The sequence below is a fragment of the Thamnophis sirtalis genome, unplaced genomic scaffold (genome assembly GCF_051295495.1).
Source record: "Thamnophis sirtalis isolate CommonGarterSnake01/CBP01778 unplaced genomic scaffold, rThaSir2_p1.2 scaffold_2, whole genome shotgun sequence".
Taxonomy (NCBI): Eukaryota; Metazoa; Chordata; class Lepidosauria; order Squamata; family Natricidae; genus Thamnophis; species Thamnophis sirtalis.
The window spans coordinates 23,841,695-23,858,236 of NW_028261382.1; the positions used below are offsets into that span (position 1 = coordinate 23,841,695).

General features: G+C 51.1%; 1 protein-coding gene across 1 annotated transcript in view; it reads right to left on the reverse strand.

Annotated features, from left to right (window-relative positions):
* IQGAP1 (IQ motif containing GTPase activating protein 1) overlaps positions 1-16,131 on the reverse strand; it is a 122,427-nt gene extending 106,296 nt beyond the window's left edge. Inside the window, exons 1-2 of the mRNA XM_087704445.1 lie at positions 15,958-16,131; positions 15,344-15,443 (exon numbers count right to left, since the gene is read on the reverse strand). Of these exons, the coding sequence (XP_087560571.1) occupies positions 15,344-15,443; positions 15,958-16,012 (155 nt within the window). The 5' untranslated portion in view covers positions 16,013-16,131. The remainder of the gene's footprint in view (positions 1-15,343; positions 15,444-15,957) is intronic.
* Positions 16,132-16,542: the final 411 nt, after the last annotated feature.

Genomic DNA, 16,542 nt, shown 5'->3' on the forward strand with positions numbered 1-16,542 from the left:
GCCGCACACAAACTGCTCCACCAGATTCTCTTCCAGATTCGTGAAATCGCATTGTGCAGCTGTTGTGCGGAGTGATTCCAGGAACTGGCTGATAGTCTCATTTTGCCTCTGCACACGGCGGCGGAAGGCAAAGCGGCGGGCGATTTTGGATGGTGTCGGTGCGTAGTGGCTCTTGAGCCTGGCCATTAAATTGTCCCAGCCTAGTTTGTAAGCGGGCCTTGGGGCGGCCAAGGCTCTGGCCGACGCGAACATCGCGGGCCCACAACAAGAAAGAAAAAAACTGCATTTTTCCTCTTCTGGCTGGCCGTGGTTCCTGGACGCGATGAGGTAGCACTCAAAGCGCTCCATGAACCCTTCCCAGGTTTCCCCAGCCAATCCGAAGGGTGCGAATGGAGGTAGAGCTGATGCCATGGTGGCACGTAGTTGAGGAGGGGGAAAAAAAATAGCACGGAGCGGAGAGAGAGAGAGAAAAAATTTCTTCTTTCTTCCACCAGCGTTCGGCGCCGGCGAGGGAACGTGGCTTGTGCGGCTGGCTAAGATTCTTATCTCGCTCACTATCCTAGGCTTCGCAGGAATCGCTGGATCCCATCCTCGTCGCCAGTTTAGAGGATCGAGGTAGGAACGACGCGAGAGCCAGGACTTCAACAATAACTCATTTATTGTGAACAAACAAGAGCTGACAGCGATTCAAACAGGAGCCGATCGCGCCAAGGAATTTATAGTAAGTAATGTAACTATATACAACCAATCAGGGGCCGAGTACTGGGCAGCAACCACTGATGCAGTACCTCGGCCAATCAGGGAAGGTTAGCTGGATAGCAACAGTCTATGCTGCGTCCCAGCCAATCAGGGCGCAGCATAGACTGTTGCCGGCCCTTTAGGAAAAATCAGAATATTCTGGATATTTAACACTTTTCCCAAAACAAATGCACTGCATGTAATTGATGGACAATGATCTTTGGGTGACCCAGGGAGAAAAGGGAATTTACCTTTGCAGCTTTTTATTGGAAAACCTCAGAACTTACTTTGAATCCATCTTTTGAATCCTTCCCAAGGAACGAGAAAGGTAGATGCTGTTTGATGGTGTTAAAGATGTTAAGTTGTTCCAAGCAAAACTGCCTTTTGCAATTGACTATGATTTTGCCAAAGTTGATGGTGTTCAAGTGGGGCTCCATATATTTTGAGATTGCATGCAAGGCATCTATTAGTGCTAACTTTGCTTTTGTTTTGCCAGCCATTCCGTTTACAGCTCTTCGTACTTTGTTATCTTCTTCTAATTCTCCAATTATTCTGCTTTCCCCAGGTACTGCAACATCCACTATCTTTCTTATACAAAATAATTAATTCTGGACTGTTATGTGGTAGGTGTTTATCTGGTTTTTTTTAATTTATTTATTTATTATTAAGTTTATTTATATGCCGCCCTTTTCCCTGGGGGGACTCAGGGCGGCTCACAACTTAAAAGGGGGGGGGGGAGACAAACTTTTGACATATAAGACAATACATAATTAAAACACAACATTCATACTATTCGGGCGGGTTGTAGTCTTAACCCCAGGCCTGACGGGATAGCCAAGTTCTAAGGGCTGTGCAGAAGGTCTGGAGGGTGGTGAGGGTACGAATTTCCACGGGGAGATCGTTCCACAGGGTCGGAGCTGCCACCGAGAAGGCTCTCCTCCGTGTAGTTGCCAGTCGACATTGACCAGCAGGTGGAACTCGGAGGAGGCCTAGTCGGTGAGATCTAATAGGTTGTGTGGAGGTAATTGGCAGTAGGCGGTGTCTCAAGTACCCAGATCCACTACCATGGAGGGCTTTATGGGTGGCAAGTAGCACCTTGAAGCGTACCCGGAGATCGACAGGTAGCCAGTGCAGCTCGCGGAGGATAGGTGTTATGTGGGTGAAGCGAGGTGCACCCACAATCGCTCGCGCGGCCGCATTCTGGACTAGCTGAAGTCGCCGAATACTCTTCAAGGGCAGCCCCATGTAGAGCACATTGCAGTATTCCAGCCTAGAGGTCACAAGGGCACGAGTGACTGTTGTGAGAGCCTCCCGGTTCAGGTAGGGGCACAACTGGTGAACCAGGCGAACCTGGGCAAATGCCCCCCTGGTCACAGCTGACAAGTGATGTTCAAAAGTCAGCTGTGGGTCCAGGAGGACTCCCAAGTTGCGGACCCTGTCTGAGGGGCGTAGTGTTTGATCCCCCAGCCTGAGAGATGGAATACTAGCCAAATTGGTGGGAGGGAAACACAACAGCCACTCGGTCTTATCTGGGTTGATCACGAGTTTGTTAGCCCTCATCCAGTCACTAACAGCTTCAAGTCCCTGGTTCATCACTTCCACCGCTTCATTGAGTTGGCACGGGGCAGACAGATACAGCTGGGTATCGTCCGCATACTGGTGGTATTTTATCCCGTGCTGCCGAATGATCTCGCCCAGCGGTTTCATGTAGATGTTGAAAAGTAGGGGGGACAGGACCGAACCCTGCGGCACCCCATATGTTAGGGGCCTAGGGGTCGATCTCTGCCCTCCAACTAACACCGACTGCGACCTGTCCAAGAGGTAAGAGGAGAACCACCGCAAAACAGTGCCTCCCACCCCCACCTCCCGCAGTCGTCGCAGAAGGATACCATGGTCGATGGTATCGAAAGCCGCTGAGAGGTCAAGGAGAACCAGGATGGAGGCTCCGTCCCTGGCTCTCCAGAGGTCATCGGTCAATGCGACCAAAGCGGTTTCTGTGCTGTAGCCAGGCCTGAAGCCAGACTGGAATGGGTCAAGATAGCTAGCTTCCTCCAAGGACCGCTGGAGCTGAAAGGCCACCACCTTCTCAACAACCTTCCCCACAAAGGGGAGGTTGGAGACTGAACGGTAATTGTTAAGAACGGCTGGATCCAAAGATGGTTTCTTCAGGAGGGGTCTCACCACCGCCGCTTTAAGTAACAACCGCCTGGATCCAGCCCCGTGTCACCTCCCTACTGTTAGCAACCAGCCAGGAGGGGCACGGGTCCAGTACACATGTGGAGGCACTCACAGCTCTCATGGCCTTGTCCACGTCTCCAGGGGCAACATCCTGAAACTCAACCCAGGGGTGGTCTACCAGATTATCCCCTTGTGCCTCGGCTGGGTCTGCAGAATCGGAGTCCAACTCTGACCGAAACCGAGCAACTTTGTCCGCTAAGAACTGGACATAGTCCTCAGCCCTACCCTGCAGGGGATCCTCCGTAACCCTCCTATTTAGGAGGGAACGGGTTATCCTAAACAGAGCGGCTGGGCGCGACTCAGCGGAGGCGATCAAGGTGGCAATATAAGCTCTTTTTGCCGTCCTAATTGCCCTGATGTATTCCTTGATGCACGATGTTAGGAGTGCTCGGCTCGATTCGGATTTGTTGGACCTCCATAGGTGCTCTAGGCGTCTCTTCCGGCGCTTCCTCTCCAGGAGTTCCTCGGTAAACCACGGAGGCCTCCTGGATCCACTGCCTCGGAGCAGCCGTAGTGGCGCAATCCGGTCAAGGGACTCCGACGCTGCCGAGTTCCAGGCAGCAACCAGAGTCTCCACAGGACTGTGGGCGAGAGTATCAGGAATGACCCCAAGCTCCGTCTGGAACTCAAGGGGTCCATAAGTCGCCTGGGGCGGAACCACCTGGTCGGTTCCTCCTCCCTACAGTGGAGGTTTGGTCTCCAAAAGTCAAGCCTCAGTAGGCAGTGGTCTGACCACGACAGGGGTATGATCTCACTACCCCTCAGACCAAGATCATAAGTCCACTGCTCCGAGAGAAATACGAGGTAAAGCATGTGACCCGCTGAGTGGGTTGGGCCCCAAATTACCTGGGTCAAGCCCATGGCTGTCATGGAAGCCATGAACTCCTGCGCTCCATCAGAGTGTTCACCGAGCGAAGGCAAATTGAAATCCCCCAGAACCATAAGCCTGGGGAACTCAACTGCCAGCTCGGCTACCGACTCGAGGAGCAAGGGGAGGGCTGCTGCAACGCTGTTGGGAGGCAGGTACGTTAACAGCAAACCCACTTGACCCTTGAGGTCCAACTTCACCAGCATTGACTCACACCCGACAAGCTCCGGAGCAGGGATCCTACGAGGTGCTAGAGACTCTCGGATAACAATCGCCACACCTCCACCCCTTCTCTGGGCTCTCGGCTGATGGAGCACCTGAAAGCCTTCTGGGCACATCTCTACGAGGGGGACTCCTCCCTCCGGGCCCAGCCAGGTTTCAGTAATACATGCCAGGTCTGCCCCCTCCTCTAAAATTAAGTCCCGGACGAGGGGAGCCTTGTGAACAACAGACCTGGCATTTAGCGACAACAGCCTGAGACCAGGGTCCTGATTACTCGCGCCATCTGGCCTTGGAGTGGGACTCGTAGGGCCGGAAGGAGGGATCTCTGTGACGTAGCGAGCCCTCCTTCCCCGGTAATGGCCAGCCCTAAAGTCCCCGCCGTATCTGCCCCTCCCTGTTACGACCGTAATGCTCCGGCCCACTCCCGTGTCCGTGGTTCCCTCAACCACCCCTATGGCTCCCGCATTCCTCGACAGGCCCTCCGAATCAAACACACTCATTTGTTCACCAGACAGTCCCCACATAATAATTAAAACACATAAAATACAGTGGTAATAGAATAATAAAAAGTGGGATCATTCACTCAATCACATGCAATCCCATACACTCACCATATCAGTTAAAAATTGCGCAAGCGCGCGAAGTCCGTACAGGGCTTATATCCTCTGCCAAGTCCAGTAGAGAGTCCAGTATAAAGTATAGTAATAAATATATGGTCCAAGAGGGGTGTTCCGCCCCTCCCCCTTTCTCCAGGTTCCGAGACACACCCAACAGGGGAGAGGCCACACCATGAGGAAGGCCGAGTTAGATGGAATGGAGGGGGGGGCACCCAGACGGGTCGCGGTGGCAGCAAACCAGCTGCCAGATCTCATCAAGCGTCCTGTCAGGCCGACCACCCCCTCTCTGGAACAGTTCAATGCAGTCCGAAGGGGAGGGCGGTCGGAAGGCAGAGTAGGTCTGAATATCAGCAGCAGCAGCAAGAGCCGGAAGGCCAATCATGATGGACAAAGGCCTAATATGCAAAAGTCCGTTCACAACAACAGCCCCCTTAGTAGTCTAAGCCCAAAGTTGGAAAAAAGAAGAAGCTTCGTCCCAGGTGGCAGGAGGGGGGGGGAGTGCCCCATTCAGCAGCTGGGCCCCGGCGACATGATGATGGTTGTGATAGTCGGGGCGGTAGTCGTAGCTAAGTCAGGCTCCCCCTAAAAGCAGTTAGGCCGTACGGTCTTCCAAGCCGCTAAGCCGCGGCGTTCTCACAGCCAGCGGGCCAGCGAGCTAACAGACAGCGATGGTTACAGCAGCCAGCAATAATCGGGGGAAGATCAAAACTCCCCTGGCAGCTCGGCCGCAGAGACCTGTAACAGCTGAGCCGCGGCGTTCTCAAGCCGCGGCGTTCTCGAGCCGGCATCGGCAAGCCAGCGGCACAGCGGCGGTTGTAGTTGCGACAGTCAGGCAGTAGATACGAGGGGGGAGGTCGGGTTTCTCAAACCAGCTGGGCCGCGGCGTTGAGCGGCGTCAGCGGTATCAGCGGTGTCGGCGTCTTTCGGAAGCGGCAGCCTTGGGGAGTAAAAACTCGCCAGTCCACTACCAGCTCCAGGACCGCGAAAAGTTCACTCTACCTTAGCCTCTCTCAGCTCAGTTCCAGAGCTCGATTTCTCCTCTCTACTGGTTGTTTCTCCTGTACGGGGCCGGAGCGGTGAGCTCGGCAGACATGTTTGTATTCCAAGTTCCAAAGCATCTTCATTTTCTATTGTGCGGTCCCATAAATTCTTGCTTGTAGGCAAGGGATATTTTTTTTAGATCTTCCAATGCACCATTGTTGCTATTTTGTAATGTTGTTGTTTGTAGTCGGTCTCTGCAATCTTCCTACAGCAGCTAACAGGTATTTATTTCTTCAGCTTCTTTGTAGCGGGAGTACTTGCTATCTGTTGCTGTTTTCTTAATTCTTAATTTGTATGCATTTATTCTTAAGGCTTGGGTCTTTTGCAGCCAGAATTAGCCCCTCTGTTTCTTTCTTCAATTTTCTTGCACTTAGTTATTGCCAGGTCTTTTTATTATCTATTTTCCCTACTATTTTTTATTGCACTGGCCATGTAATGCTTTGCCTTGCCCCCTGTCCTTTCTGTTCTTTGGTCTTTCTTGTAGGCCATTTTGGTCTCTCTGGTATTCAGTAGGCCTTCCTAGTATACTAGCTTCAGTGCATCTTCTTCGCTGTCCTTCAGATATTTTTCCAAGGCTCCTTTGTCTTCTTCAACTATACTTGCAACATTTCACATTCACCTATACTCATTGTTGCTTGGATGAAGAGCATGATTCATTGTCATCATTTTTCTGGTCTTCCTATCCAGAGCTTTTAGTTCTGTTTCAGTCCACTGTTCCAGTACTAATGACTGGAATTGCCCAGATGTTAATCGACTTGATGGTATTTACTTCACTGAGTTTGGACTTTAAGATCTTTTTCACTCTCTTTATATATTCACCTTTGGCCTATTTCTTCACTTCAGTGTGCTTGATATTTTTCAGCTGGAAGAATACTCAGGTATGTATTTATAATGATTATCTTCACCCAGATGCTTGGTTATTTTCATAGGGCACCTTGATTCCTTCAGTTTGGTCTATTGGTCTCCTGTTTAATGGTAAGCATGGCACATTTATCCAGTCCAAACTCCATTGAAGTATCTTATATACGGACAGTATGGAGCAGTGAATCTATTTCAGATGGTGTTTTTGCATACCGCTTCAGATCATCCATGTAAAGGAAGTGCAATAGCCTGGCAGATGTTTTTGATGTAGGTAGGTAAATAGGTATTTATATAACAACAAATGTTTGTTATATAGTATATCAATTAATGGGAAATACCTACAGGTAGTCCTTGCCTACAACTGGGACCCGAATCTCTGTCATTGAATGAAGCAATAATTAAGGGAGATAAAAGTCCTAAATAAGGACCTTCAGAGACCTGGGGAAGACCCTGGGAGGCCCAACACAGATTACGCACGAGGGTCTTTCCACTCAACGTCCTGCCAAAATCAAAGTAGGATTTTCAGTTCCTGACTGGGAGACAGTCACCTGCTCCCAGGCCTCTCACGGTGTCCACCATCACCACCCCACTCCTTACCTTATCCCACTCCTTCTCCCCCGGGGCTGTAAATATTCCATGGCTGAAAATCCCGCTTGGATTTTGGGACAGCCATCCCCCAGAGGGAGTCCTCTTGGCAGGGCCACGTTCCCTGCCAAGTCATTCCCACCGACTTTATGGGGAGGTTGACAGGGAAGACTGCAAAAGGTGATCACATGATTGTGGGGTGCTTGGCAACCAGTCCATGCAAATGGATTGCCAAATGCCCATATCGCAATCATGTGACTATGAGGGCATTGCAATGCTGTAACTTCAGGCATGGGTTACAAATCCTTTTGCTCAGCACTGCTTAATCTTTAAGCAAGAACTACCTGAATTCCATGACCAAAACAGGGGGAACGACTGTAGACTTACCTGAACAGTCCTTCTATGTGCGCTGCGAGGGGAATCCAAGCATGGGTTAACTTTGTCCATTAGCCTAGAGACTGAGTTATGCAAATTGCTGGCCACGTCTCCTCTGACTGGAATGGTTTAGTTTTGCACAAAGGATCAGTCAGCTTGAAAGAAGCAAAATAAGTCTACAAGTCAAGTCAGAATGTCATAGGAAAAACATGGAAGTCCAGGCCTAGAACAGCCGAAGCCGAGGGCAGGTTTGGATTCTCCTCATAGCGCATATAGAAGGACCGTTCAGGTAAGTCAACGGTTGTTCTCCTGTGCACTGCTTGGGGAATCTAAGCATGGGACATGCCAAAGCAATAGACTTCAGGGGCGGGAGCGAGGCTGGTCTGGTCCCGTGGCTGAAGAAGCTACCCTTCGCAGCACGTGCTGTCCAAAGGATGCCTCAGCCGAGGCATAAATGTCCACCTTGTAGTGACGGATAAAGGGTGACGACGATGACCAGGTCGCTGCCCTGCAGATATCTTCCACCGAGGCCTGCGTTGCCCAAGTCACCGTCATGGCCGCACTCCTGGTAGAATGAGGAGTGATACGACTGGGAACTGGTCGGGACTGGCAGTCATGGGCTAGGGCAATACACGCCTTCAACCAGCGGCCGATGGTATGCAACGATGCCTTGTGGTCCATGGTGGCAGGTTGGAAGGACACAAACAGGGCCTCCGTCCTTCTGAACGATGCAGTGCGTCTCACATAGCGGCGAAGTGAATGACGAACGTCAAGATGATGCCAACGCTGTTCTCGGGGGTGAGATGGCCATGGACAGAAATCTGGGAGAGTGATTTCTTGGGACCTGTGGAACCACAAGTTGACTTTCGGAATAAAGGTGGGGTCCAAACGTAATACGACCTGTGGTGACTGAAGTTCAACATTTTAAAATATAAGATCATGCACTTGGGGAAAAAGAATCCTCCAGCAGGATATAGTATTGGGGGTACAGTGTTAGGCTGAACAACAGAAGAAAAGGATTTAGGTTGCTCATAACAGATGACCGTAAAATGAACTAACAGTGCAGCCAGGTAGACATGAAGGCAAACAAAATTCTAGGATGGAACCCTAGAGCAGTGTTTTTCAACCACTGTGCCGTGGCACACTAGTGTGCCGTGACATAGTGTAAGGTGTGCCGTGGGAAAAACACTTTATATATAGTCAATATAGGCACAGAGTTAATTTTTTTTAACATTTTCTAATGGTGGTGTGCCTCGTGATTTTTTTCATGAAAAAAGTGTGCCTTTGCACAAAAAAGGTTGAAAAACACTGCCCTAGAGGAATCACCAGCAGGAAAAAGGAGGTTCTAGTCCCACTATTTAGAGCTGTGATGGTGAACCTATGGCACACATACCAGAAGTGGCACACAGAACCATCTCTCCGGGCACGTGAGCTGTCACCATTGCTCTTCCAGGTTCCGGTGCGCTGGCCAGTTGGTCTTCATATGCGCGGGAGCATCAAAAACCAGAAGAGCAGCCATCCGGTGCACATGTGCGTGCCAGGAAGATGATCTTCTGGTTTTTGACGTGCACATGTGAATTGGCCACCTGGTCTTCGTGTGCGCATGCACACCAGAAACTGGAAGACCGGGTGGCTGATGCACATGCGTGCATTGGAAACCGGAAGATCATCTTCCTGGCGCATGCATGCACACCAGGTAGCTGCTCTTCCAGTTTCTGGCATGTGCGTTCCCGTTTCAGCACTTGATGCTAAAAAGGTTAGCTAACATTGATATAGAGCTTTAGTCAGACCCCGTTTAGAATATTGTTTCTACTTCTGGAGATCTCACTTAAAAAAAGAAACTGATAGCAAGTCAGAGATGGGGAACCAAAATGGTGCAAGCATATCAGGAGAGATTGGATGAACTGAATATGTGCAGCCTAGAAGACAGAAGGGAAAAGGGGGGACATAACTGAAACCTTTAAATATACAAGTTTTCTTTTTCTGCTATCAGTTTTCTGTATTTCTATGTTTTTAACATCAGGAGACATCCACTTGGGCCCTTAAAATCATAATATGGTTATTTCAGCAGAACATATTACACAATTACAACAGTTTTGGCTTACTAACACAGGTAAAGGTTTATTCAATACTATATGAAGTTTGTGAAAACTTTGAATCCATCTGTCCTTTCGAAGAATTTATTACCTGCAATGTGGGAAATCAGTTATTTACAGAGATCATTTCCCGTAAAAGCATGCACGAAAAGAAAGAGAGAAAGAAATGGAAGGGGAGAATGACACACTTCCTCATCTCATTCTTGGGCAAGAGTTCCTGTTATACTGGGAGGTAAACAAAGAAAGCTTGATATCATGCTACATATCATAAAAAGGGTGCACAAAGATAAAAACGCTTGACAGCCAAAATCATTTCTTGCCTTTTCCCACTCCCTGGAAAAGATAATCAAGCAACATTTTTTAAGGTTTTGCCCAACACTTTTTAATATTATTTCTCAGAAAATAATATTAACCACACCCATGAGAGGACATTAGAATTTGATCCTGGATCAATGCAGGGCATTTGTGTTGAGCAGATCACATTTCTTCCTCCTGCAAGGAAAAGTAATTTGTGATCCCATCCCCGCAAAGTCTGAGGCTTAAATAAATGCACACAATTAATGTGTCAGAAATGGCACAAAGTACAACAGTATATTTTCATTTTTAAAATCTGGGAAAATATTCTCTGTTATGGTTCATTCCCAGACTGATAAACGTTCTGGAGACAGCTGTGTAAACATCTGCTTACAAGCTCTGTCAGTACAAAGACCTTTCATTCATAGGAAGGCGAGACTCCATTCTAATGTACTGGGAGATACTGGATTCAGGTGGAAATAGTTCAGCTGCCAGAATTTTTATGAGCCTAATTCTTTCTTCTCAATAAATCTTGTTAAAAAGATTGAGGATTCTTCTTGGAAAAAGGTCACTTTTGATTTTAGGTAAAAAGCCTAAATCAACACCTTAACAAACACCACTGTAACAGCAAAGGCACTGGACTTGTTTTTCAATTTGATACTTTTGCAGCCCAAGCAGAGAACAGATTTGTTGGTGATGGGAGACCAGCTTGTATAGAAATGATCCTTTCAAAATCTTGTTCTCAAGCCATTTAGACCTTTAATGAGGCCCAGAAAATGCAACACAACAATGTAAGAACAGAATAAGTGAACCAAAATTCAAATATGCCAAGATATAATTGCAACTTATATAATCAGTATTTCAAGTAGTTTCTGCGTTTTCCCTAACTGGCACGTACAATGAAGATGAAGGAGGGATATAGTGAGAGCCAGCCAATGGACCTGGAGGAGACCTCCTACGCTAGACAATCCTCAGCTTTGGAAAGTCAATAGGTAATCTTGAGACAATCATGATCTCTTAGCACATTTTAATGATCATTACAATTTATTAAGTTTAGATGTTGCTCAACTCCCAATTGGGTGATTTAGAAATTTCCCCAAAACATGGGGAAAGTTGTATCTTCAGGATCCTTTGAAATACCATGGGGGGGGGGGAGCAGCTGAAGCTTCTGGGTGATCTTCAAGAACAGTTTCAAGTAGAGTGCATGGCAGTAATCAAGATGTGAAGAGGGCGCCCGAACTATGAAAGGAGGCAAGCCTGACTAGCTTATCTGGGCAGTCTAAACACCCACAACCACTTAGGTCTTGGCACATTCGGAGACAATTCCTCCCTTTCTACACCTGCCCAGTTTCCAGGCCCTGGGACAAAATTGCGACAGCCTCAGATGATAGCTCAAAGTCAAACAATATCATTGTGTATCATTGGAGTACTGGTGATACTGAGTCCCAAACCACTGGATAGCAGAACAGTAGCTTCTGAGGTTAGAACACTGGGCTGACTATCGGCAGGCTCACATTCAAAAATCATTGCTGCCACAGGGTGGGGTGAGCTCCTGTCACTCAGTCCAGCTCCTGCCAACCCAGCAGTTTGAAAATGGGCAACTGTGAGTGGATAGATAGGTACCACTTCAGTGGGCAACTTCATGGGGACATGAATGGAGCCCCTAACTGGGTGTTCCCCAGGCAACAGTGCAGTCCCCACCAAATCCTTTCTTCACAGAAACACTTTGGTACTTCCGACACAGATGTTTTAGTACCAATGTATGAACTTACTTAACAGTTCATGAAGGTGAGGGAAGAGAGGGGCCTGGGCACTGATCTCTCCCAATCTCCCAACCCCAACTGAAACTGTCCCTGGAGAAGAGAATCACAATAAAAGGGTACCCTCTAGCCATGGAGCTGGCTTAGAAGGATACTATGTTTCACGGTATGGAAAGCTAGAGAGATCAAGGAGCACAAGAATTTATGCACCACCATTTCACCAAGCTCTGCCACAAGTCATCAACGAGAACAACCAAAGCTGCTTCTGTACTGAATCTTGGCCTGAAATCTGACAGAAGCAGGTCTAGATGATCCCTTTCCTTCAAGTTGCAAATTCCTTTCTCATCAGTTGCAAATCAACCTCCTTCTCAGGGAAGGAGGGAGACCAGTCAATAGTTAGTGAAAAACGTTTGATCCAAGAATGGCTTCTTGGGGAAGAGGGAGGTGGCACCATTCCCACCCTCAAGGCTAGGGGCTCCACCCCTTCGATTAAGGGGAAAATGTGATGGAGTTTATTCATTAGATAATCTGAACCCTCCTTACTATGCCCTAGATCAGAGGGGTCAAACTCAAGTTCATTGATGGCCGCATCAGCATTACAAAGAGCCAGTTGCATGTAAGACGATGACAATTCACAGGGGCCAGGTGGGCATGGCTGGGTGGTCACAGCCGTGTCAGTGAGACTAGGTGGTATGGCTAGTTGGCTGCGGCCAGCTCAACACTGCGCACTGGGTGCTGCTGACTCAGAATGGAACAAGTCACATGGCTAACTCGACATGGGGACAATTTGGTGCCCCACAAGCTCGCCTCCCCAAACTGCTGTCAAGCAAGTGCGTGCGCACACATGCGCACACACAGACACAGACACAATGCATTCTACATTTGGGGACTTTTATCCATAAAGGAGAGGGTTTCTCCCAGTGGTGGGTTTCAAATCCCGTTCCAACCACTATGGTTGGAATGGGCCCGGTAGTGTTGTCATGGTTGCGCGCAGTACACACATGCATCCTAGCACCTCCGCTACACTCCACGACACTCCAGCTGCTCTGCGGAGCGTCACGTAGGCGCTGTATGTGTGATGTGTGTGCGCGGAAGCGCATGAGCCTTTAAATTCAGGTAAGGAGCTGGGGCGGGCGGGTAGGCCCACGCAGCACCGTACCGGAACAGTATCCGGTGCTCTGGGCTGGCTCCGGTATGCCTGTACTGGGGCGTACCACCTGCAACCCACCACTGGTTTCTCCACAAGCACAGGCATGATTGGCAGTTTGCAACCTCAGATGTGGTTAAGTCTCCAAGCTTGGAATGGTGTGTTTGTGTGGGAAGTGTGCGTATGGAAGCACGGAGGAGAAAGTTTGCAGGAAGCAGTTTCCTTGGAGTCCAACTTCTGCTTTGACAGGTCTCCGAAGAACAAAAGGAGGAGGCAGAGAAGCAGCACTCCCTGGTCCTGCAAAAGGGAGGTTAGTCCTTCTCAAAAGGGAATCCCGATTTCCAAGCATGTGTGGTAAGGATGCTGGCTTTTGGGGCAGCCTTCCCACACACAGCTCCACCCACCCACCCCCAAAGATCTGTCAAGGCAGAAGTTGGACTCAGAGGAAACTGCTTCCTGCAAACTTTGCGTTTCCACCTGTAGCAGCATTGAACTCCGCTTCCTGTTGGGGGCTGAACAAAACTGGGAGGGAGATCTGGAAGTCTCCCGCAGAGGAAGGTGAGACCAGGAAAAGCGCCAAAGCCTCATTCAGTAGAAGAGTCTCGCTGTCCCTTTCAGGCCACACAGAGGTCCCTTAGAAGGCTGCCCGGGCAGCAGGGTGCAAGCATCCAGCCCGGCCCTCAAGCTCCTGGGGAATTGGGACCCTGCAGCCCAGCCCAGCTTCCCCGAGAGGGAGCCTAGTTGCGCTTACCTCGAAGCTGCTGCTGCACTCGCTCTCCTTCACCAGGTTGCTCATGGCGGGTTCAGGAGGGAAAAGTGTGTGTGGGGGGGAGAGGGAGGTCGCTCCCTCTCCATGCAAGCAAAGCATCCTCAGCAATAGGATGGGAGACCACCAAGAGAGGCCAGGAGGAGGGAGAAGGGGATGGTGAACGGGCAGCAGAGCTGCTGGTGGCCAAGTACTAAGGCAGAATTTCCCTCAGACCCTCCTTCCTTCCCTCTCATTCCAACCTCCCTCCCTCCCTCTTTCCTCCTTCTCTATCCCTCCTTCTCATCTCCTCCCTGCCTTCTTCTCATTCCCATCTTCTTCCTTCCTCTCTCTTCCTTCCCTGCCTCCTTCCTTCTCATTTCCTTCCTTCCTCTCTCCCTCCCTCCCTTGCTTCCCTGCCTCTCTCCTTCTCATTCCCATCTACTTCCTTCCCTTCCTTCCTCCCTCCCTCTCTCCTCATTCACATGTCCTCCCTCCCTCTCTTCCTCTCTCGTACCCAGGGAGGGGAAGAGGTGGTAGTGCTGCCGAGGGCTGTGGCTTTCCGACGTGGGGGTAGGGGTGGGGGAGGTGTCCTGGTGAAAGGGAAGCGCTTGTGGGCTGCAGGGCCAGTGTGAGCTGTGACGGCAAGTGAGCCATGGAGGTGCTGGTGGCAGGCACTGCACTGCTGCTGGCTCCACACTAATCTATAATAACTTTGCAATGGCCACCTGGGCCGGAAGGCATTCAGCCTTAGATCTGGCCCGTGGGGCCGCCCTGGACACCACCTACCTGTGCGCTCTTCACCTCCTGGGATGGGCCAAGGCAGCTGGGGCCAGCCACTTACTGTGTCCGGGGCAGCCCCGTGAGCCAGATCTAACCACATCGTGGGCCAGGTGTGACCCACGGGCCTTCTGTTTGACATGCCTGCCCTAGATGTTCCAGGGGACAAACTTACCCAGTAGGGACGCCATCCTGAATAGGGCTATGAGATGGCTGCCAGCAAACGCAATAAGGGAGGGGAAATATTGATGTCCGCCACGCTTATCACCAAGAGGTAATCCCTAAAAGAGACCCTTAACCCCCATGTTTACCCCACTGGCTTGTTGTCAGGGAGAAAACATGGGAAGAAAAGAGCGCAATGTTTGCTACCACCAGTTTTTATAATGAAACGGCAGGGCAATAATGTAACAAATAAAGTCTCATTTTCCAAATCATTTGGTTGGTAAAAATTAAGTATTCCAATGTGGACTTCAATGTGTATTTTTCCTTCCAAAATCTCCAAAGGTGAAGAAAGCATTTCAATGTTCTAGCTATACTTTTTAAGCCATAGAATTTTAAATAAAACTGGATTGCCATTCCTCATGCCAATTACTGTAGAGAGGCAACCTTTCTAGGAGCTTTATGCCAAATAGAATTACAATGGATTTAAATTCCAGAAACCTTCTTTGCTGCAGCTGAGCCCAAAGGACCTGTTCTCGAATTCTCAGCCTTTCTTTCTTTTGACCAGACCCAAATCTCACGGCTCCCCCACCCACCCCCGTGCCAATAGCCTTCCCCAAACAAACGCCTTCCACCATTCTGACTTAAAACCCCTGGATTGGCATCAACGGTGAAAGGCTGGATTTCAGTTGGAAGCAAAGTCATAAACCATTCCGAGCAGCGGTCCAGGTCGGAGGCAACGCAAGCGACCAAGCAGGTAGCCAGCCTTCTCGCGCCCACTGGCCCAGCTCTGGCCCGCCTGCGCCCCTTGGCTCACCTCTTGGCCTCCTCCAGGTGGCACAGATACTCGTAGGCCACGTTCTGGCGGCGCCGCTCGTCCATCTCTTCCGCCGTCATCCTCTCGTTGTCCAGCACAGCTGCAAGGAGAGGCCCGGTCACTCCCGGCGGGGCAGCGAGGTCCCAGGGGGCGGAGCGCCGCACCGCTTCCCCACCGCCGATTAGGCCGGCCCGGGGGTTCCCCACCCGCCTGCTGGGCAGCCCTCCGACCGACAACTGGCTCCCTTCCGGCCCGGCCGCTCCTCTCCAGGGCGGCGACTCACCCTCACCGCCTCGCGCCGACGGAGCCACCGGGTCGGGAGTGTTCGGCCAAGGGCGGCCACGGCGCCCTGCGCACACCGAGCGGGGCTCTGCGCCCGATCCGCATCTGCCGGGCAGAAGGGGCGCAGGAGCAGGCCGCTCCTCGGCGGCGCGCAGGGCGCCGGGGCTGCAGCAGCGCCTCCGGCCATCTTGGGCGCGGAAAGGCGGGTCGGGAGTGCTGGCCGAAACCCCGCGCCCCGCCAAGCCCGGTGGGATCGAGCGCGCCGCCAAGGAAGCCGCCGCCCGCCCACCCTGCGTCCCCCCCACGGCCCCCGCCTGCCCGCGCGAACTCACAGCCGTAGTGCGGCCGGGCTACGCCCGATCCGTCGCATTCCTCCGAAGCAGCCATGGGCGCAGGGTGGCGGCGGTTCTCTGGCGGGCGCGGAGTGGAGGAAGCGCAACGCAGCGCGGGCCGTCGGAGGGCGAAGGCAGGAAGACGAAGGGGAAGCGGCGGGGCGGCTCCGCCCGTGGGTGGTGGCGCAGGGAGGGCGCGGCCGCGGCGGGGACGAGCGGAACGGAAGCGCGCCTGGGCCGGCCTATCCCGGGAAGGCTGCCGCGCTCAGCCGCCGGGGAGACGCGGACGCCCCGCCAGAGGACCCCGCCGAAGCCCCGCGCCTGGGCTGGGTGCTCGGCAGTGGCAATCCGGTGGGCAGCCTGGCGGCGAGTTCAGGGTCCGCGCTGCTGCCGAGCTCCCAGCGAGTCAGTCTCTTGCTGGATCACTAAAACCTGGCTCTGCCGCTTTGTACTCTAAAGTCATCTTAACAATAAACTAATATTTTAGTCATTGAGCCATTAAAAGAGAAGTCCCTTAAAGATCTAGTTTTCTTTCATGCTTTGATCCTCCTCTAATCTAAGAACACAAATAACTGCAGATCTTGT